Raw genomic sequence first — 6381 nt, forward strand, 5'->3', positions numbered from 1 at the left:
ATGCTCATTTTCGAATTGTTCCTTAACATGAAGCCTGTTTTGAGCTAAGGATTTGTCTATTAAGTTCAGTTTCGTCTTGGGGTTGTAATAAAAGCATGCTTTTGCCAACCTTAAACTGTTGCAAGATCATTGTTGTGCCTCTGTCAGAGAAGAATGTAATCAGCTTCATCGCTGTCACTAAGCACAAGCTCTCTTTTCCCTCTGTGTTTTCACATTTCAGTTCTTCTGATGAAAGACCGTGAAACAAACAAATCAAGAGGCTTCGCTTTTGTTACTTTTGAAAGTCCGGCTGATGCAAAGGATGCAGCACGCGAGATGAATGGAAAAGTAAGTACAATCTTTAATCAGCCATAATCTTTAAGAATCTGCTTGAAGTTGTGATTGCAATCATATTTCTTCTGCCACAGTCTCTTGATGGTAAGCCCATCAAAGTGGAGCAAGCAACAAAGCCTCAGTTTGAGAGTGCTGGCAGGCGAGGACCTCCACCTATGCACTCCCGCAGTCGGGGTCCACCCAGGGGCCCACGTGGTTCCAGGGGAGGCCCTGGTGGTATGAGAGGCCCATCGTCCAGAGGTAAATTCTTATTTTATTTTATCGGTTGAGTTTTTACAATAATACAATGTGTGTTATAGTAAATATTGTCATTGAATGTAGTTTTTGAAGTCCTCATTTGGAGCTTAGTGTGTTAATATTTTCATTTCTTGTCTGTGAAAAGACTACTATGATAATTCAGGGAATGTAGAACCCTTCTTTAAAGGGATGTCATCCAGAGGTCCCCCTCCCATGAAGAGAGGACCCCCAGTTCGTAATGGCGGTCCCCCACCCAAGAGGTCTGCCCCATCTGGTCCCATGAGCAGAGGTAAGTGTTCTGGCTGTGTAGACTTAATCATATTTTATAGCCTTCAATATTCACTTTTGACTATTCTCGAGTCACCAAAGAAGAGTGAGTTGAATTACCATTGCCTGAGTTTGAGTTGAGTCTCTAGTCCCCAGTGTTTGAGTCTGAGTCACCAAAGAAGGGTCTGAGTCGAGTCCAAACTGAGTCACCAATAACAGTGTTCAGGTCTGATTCAAATCATCAAGGTTGAGTCTGTAATATTTCAAGATATTTTTCCACTCTAGCACCAAGAGCTTATATGACTATAAAAGATCTCAAATCATGCACTAAAAGAGTGAGAATGCAGCGTTAGCGAGGGACGTCTGAGTGTGTTGTCAAGCAAAGAGAGCGAGCGGTAGTGCTGTCTGACTGAGAAGTGACTGTGAGGGAAAAGAAGTTCATGGCCAAAACAGGAAAAAGTGCAACATCTTATATCAATTTTTTTTATAACCTATTAAGTCAGAAGCTTCATCCAAGTTTGAGTCTGTTTTCTCTCTCTCTCTCTCTCTCTCTCTCTCTCCCCCTCCCTCCCTCTCTCTCTCTCCCCCTCCCTCCCTCCCTCCAAGTACCCATATGGGCTGCATGCATCTCAGGGTTATTTAGTGATTTATGAGCCAGTTTGTCATTACTTTGTGTGTTCCAGGCCCCATGTCAAGGGACAGGGATCCCTATGGTCCACCCCCTCCTCGCAGAGACTCCATGTCCAGGAGGGATGATTATCCATCACCAAGAGATGACCATTACAACTCCAAAGATAGGTGGGACACTTAATATATAGTTACATTATACATTTGTGTGGCAATTTTTCCAGATTTTGTTGATCTGAACTAAAAGTATTTGGAATATTTGCTTCTGACACCTACAGCGTTCTGTCATACACTAACTGTGTAACTTAGATGAAAATGAGTTGTAAAAAACAATTAGAATTATTCTGGATTAAAAGATAATGTGATCCAGATTACTTAATTTTTGCTTCTTAAATGTAAATCTATTACCCTTCTTACTTTTTTGAAAAATCATGGGCAGTCTGATCTATCCTGAATCTGAGATAAGAAAACTCCATTAATACTTTTCAAGTTACTTTACTGTAATAAATAAACCTAACTGTATAGATATTTGGCACAAACTATGTAGTTTTCAACAAAACATGAAATTGTGCTTTGTTTCACAGCTATTCCAGTCGGGATTATAATTCCAGAGATTCAAGGGACTATGGACCTCCTCAAAGAGATTATTCATACAGAGAATACTCCAATTCCAGTTCCAGAGATGACTATGGCTCAATGTCAAGAGGATGCAGGTATGGGTTCATACAAAAGGTTAAAGATTGAGATCAGATCTCACCTGGTCTTTAAAATAACAATGTTCCTATTATGCAGTGACCGCGATGGTTATGGGGGAGGCAGGGAACCCAGAAGCTACATGGACCGTTCAAGTGGTGGCTCCTACAGAGACTCATATGATGGTTACGGTAAGATATGACTCCATGAGTGTAATGGCAGCAGATAACCACTGTGGCACAAGAAGAGCTGCACAATTCCTATCATTGACTACCGCAATCTCAATCGCAAGACACTGCCGTTTTCCCCTCCCCAGAGGAATCAGTATTTCAGGCAGCCTTCTTTCTTTCCCGGTGCTGCACCCCGACCTGCAACCCAAGTTGCATATTTTACTGCTTTTAGAAATGTGACCATTGGCATCTCAACTGAAAAACAAAATTATATTCCAAAGCTGTGTCTACAAATCGGTGCATGTTACCGCTGCATTCTGCAGTGTTTGTGGCAATATTATGCAGAAATAGAGCATTTAATGTGCCCCAGAGAGATTGCAACCATAAGGAACCCCAAAAAGTCCTTGGAAACATCCGTTGACCACTCAGTATGTGTTGCCTAGAAAGCACTCCCTCAAGGAGTAACGTTCAAAAAAAACATCAAGACAACTCCGAAAACCTCGTCCTTACCTGCAGTTCTAACACTTGGAGCTCTAAAAGGAAAAATGGCTTCTCAAATGAATGGCATGCTGAAATGGGTAACACTGCCCATTTATCCCTGTGCTTGGATATGTTACTGCCCGTTAATCTGTTAAACTTAAGATCGATGACAGAGGAGGAACATACACCAGTGTTGGAGAAGTGCTGACTACGATAAAAGTACAGCTGAGAGGGAAGATTGGCACACAGTCGTAGCCTCGATGCAAACGTTTTTTATTTTTTATTTACACACGTTTAAACATTACATTCTTCAAGGTATTGAGGGACAAAACAGCACAACAGACATTACATAGGGGATGGGACATGTATGTGCTTTATCTTGGGGAGGAGTCTACTCAATTACACTTACAAATTGTAGGAAGCTACCTGATTCAAATGCCATTTAAAGAATCATTTAGAAAAGCAGTTTAGTCAAATGCTGAGGTTATACAGTATATTTACAAAAAAAAAAAAACTCCCATGTAAATTTTAAAATGACTCAAAACATTAGAAAAGGCATAATATATTTGAAATGTTAGGTTAAATTGAATCAAAAAAGCCTACAGGCTACATCAAAAAGCTTTTCTAATGTGTTTATTTAATTTTTGACATGGCATATAAATCAAGTTGCATGCTCCTTCTACAATATGTGAATGTAATTAAGGATGCTCCTCTGCTTGAACGAGCATGGCTGTATCCAATCCCTCCTTTAATCTGATGAGCTGTTATGTCCCTTAACACCCTGAAGAAGACTCATGCCAAATGTTGGTAAAGTATCACATTTTTGTTGCATCATGTCTCCGAGCGTGCCACTATCTTCCCTCACACCTAAACTTTAAGATCGATAACATGATGGGACATTCAAATTTGTCCATTAAATTAATCTGTCAGAATGACTTCTATTGGCGAAAATGAGCACTTCACAGTGCAAGAAAATGTATAAATTGAACCTTGCCAATTACCTGACCCATTGACCCTGCAGGTAACTCTCGCAGCGCCCCACCTTCACGGGGTCCCCCACCAGCCTATGGTGGGAGCAGTGGAAGCAGTCGTTATGATGACTATGGCAGCAGTTCCCGGGATGGCTATGGCAGTCGTGACAGTTACCCCAGCAGTCGGAGTGACCCATATCCACCTAGCCGTGGTGAGCGAATGGGCAGGCAGGAGAGGGGCCCAGCTCCCCCTGTTGAGAGAGGCTACCCTCCTCGTGATTCGTACAGCAGCTCAAGTCGTGGAGGGCCACGTGGGGGTCGTGGTGGCAATCGACCCGATAGAGGGATGGCTCGCAGCAGATACTGAACTGGACTTGGAAGTCACATTAAAGCAAACATTAGTCACCGTGCACAGTTAACAAGTATTTTGGAAGAAATCTGACAAGACATACTAGCCATGTCTAACTCTGTGGAATATGAAGCTTAGCTTTGAAATGTATTTTGACTTTACCAGTTTTTTTTATGTGTAAAAGTTTTTTTGTTCTTTTTTTTAGTATTTCTCCTGCTCATGTAACAGTACAGTTACCAAGTGAGTGTTAGTTTTTGTACATTCAGTGCTGTTGGAATCTGCAATGCCCTATCCGTCTAGCTTTCCTACTCTAATAAAGCTTTTAATTGTACCTTCACTACTGCTCATCGATTTTCAAAACAAGACCAGACCCTAACATAAATGTTAATTTTCAACATAATCTCTTTCACAACAATCTCTGCAAAGCATAGGTGAGTCTCTGCTCATGCTTTATAAATAGTTGAGTGACTTGAGTTCCTTCCTAACAAAAATATGCCATCAACTGGACGCTGCTGTTTTCAAGGGTTAGGCCAATGTTACTGTCAAAATGTTCCAATGTAGTTTCCTTGGAAATGGATCCATCACCCTAGAGCCATTTGATGGCATGCAACGACAAAACCAAAGACAACAACAACCAAATGCAACTCGACTGGTAGTCAACAGCTGGTAAGCAAAGCAAACCTCATTGTTTCTCATCTGTAAATGAGTTTCTCATTGTCCTGTATTGCAATCTCACCTCAACCGGTGATACTCAAGACAACTTTTGCCTCAGAGGACAAAAGAGAAAAAAGGAGGCCAACTGAATGTCTTTTCATTGTAGTCCGTTTCCATCCGCTTACATTGTCAAAAGTGCAGCAACATCCCAAGAAGTTTCGTCCCTTTTTCAGCAATGAAAGTTTAACCATCGTATTGCCAACTGAACCCTGAAAATGACCCGTTTTGCCTAACCAATCGTCCAACCTCAGTAAAATGATTGGAAACTTTTTTTTTTTTTTTAAATCACGAGTAAAGATGTCTTTAACATTTGTAAGGGCTATTTCTTGGGGGAAATTTAAAAGCCATTTTTAAATTAAGAGCCATTCCCAATACCGAAACCTTTTCTACAAGCATGCCAATCCAAACAATGGAGACCTCTGGAAGAACACCATCGTCTAAACTGCCAAACTGGAAACAATCGTGCAAGCCAATTCAAAGTTGGACCAAAAAACTATAAAATAATTTTCAGATGTTTATATAAATACATGATTAAGAAAAGGGCAACGTGTTAATTTTGTGTTCTCATTGCAGGATGAACATTAAAGGCAACTGCTCTTGCAACTTAGCTGAATTGTGTCCTCAAGTTGTTGGACCAATGAAACCACAGTGCACCAGTGCGGGTATGTCCACCAGTCTAATAGTACACATTCAATTAGTTCAAAATAATGCATTTATTAATTTTAAGATGTTGCAAATGATCGAGTGGATTTATTATGCTGTAAAATCAAATATTTAATCAGTTTATGTTTACTGTCTTTCAGACGCTGGCACAGGCCTCTGTTGAGAGTGCTGGTTGAATCTTCAAGTGGAAATGCAAGTTGAAGTGGAAGAATACAAGCTGAGGATTTGCTCGATTTAAAGTGTTATGGTTTTCAATAAATTGTTTAAAAGAACCTTTTGGTGTTGACTGTTTTTTCTTGTCATGAAAGAATGCAATTAGCACGATTATTCCTGAATTGGTCACTATAGTTTCTTTTTAAATGGGGCTTTGGGGCTTGTGGTACTTTTTAACTTTGTAGTTATTTTACCTCTATTGTGATTTTAGCTACTCTAATGGTGATGAAAAAATATTTAACATTAGCTTTTACCTTATTGTATTTTTTAATATATTAAGGCAATCATGTTTCCTCCCGCAAATATCGCAATTCCATATGCATGGCAATAGTTACACAGCTTGTTTTGCTGTCAGAAATCTTCCTGATCAAAACGTTTAACTATGTGAAGATGCTATGGGGTTCAACGCTACAGCGTTCCAATGAATGTTTCAGACTATTAACGTGCCAGGCCTACAGATAATATCCAGTTTCCCACAAGATTTGTAACAGTTTTCTTTTGCGAAATATGCTGATGCATGTCAGGTATCAGTTCCCTGATGGTGTTGCTTGATCACTGCGGCATTTTAACTTGTAACATAATTTTTTTTGAGAAAGTGCCCTCTGACAGCATGTGGCCCTTTGCAGAGGAAAACTACTCCTGTCTATTGTTGAGGTGCTTATTT

General features: G+C 40.2%; 1 protein-coding gene across 3 annotated transcripts in view; it reads left to right on the top strand.

The window, feature by feature from the left end:
- The window catches only part of rbmx (RNA binding motif protein X-linked), a 6602-nt gene extending 826 nt beyond the window's left edge, over positions 1-5776 (top strand). The window contains exons 3-10 of one of the 3 annotated variants that reach the window (XR_004658256.1): positions 221-327; positions 408-573; positions 716-859; positions 1521-1635; positions 2049-2177; positions 2257-2348; positions 5415-5503; positions 5645-5776. Coding sequence is in view for 2 of the 3 variants with exons in the window: in XM_034883774.1 (XP_034739665.1) it covers positions 221-327; positions 408-573; positions 716-859; positions 1521-1635; positions 2049-2177; positions 2257-2348; positions 3829-4145 (1070 nt within the window). In the remaining variant the exon portion in view is untranslated. Of the gene's footprint in view, positions 1-220; positions 328-407; positions 574-715; positions 860-1520; positions 1636-2048; positions 2178-2256; positions 2349-3828; positions 4465-5414; positions 5504-5644 lie in introns of those variants that run through there. The other 2 variants (XM_034883775.1, XM_034883774.1) reach the window with 2 other exon arrangements.
- Positions 5777-6381: the final 605 nt, after the last annotated feature.

Source organism: Etheostoma cragini, chromosome 10, assembly GCF_013103735.1.
Source record: "Etheostoma cragini isolate CJK2018 chromosome 10, CSU_Ecrag_1.0, whole genome shotgun sequence".
Classification (NCBI taxonomy): Eukaryota; Metazoa; Chordata; class Actinopteri; order Perciformes; family Percidae; genus Etheostoma; species Etheostoma cragini.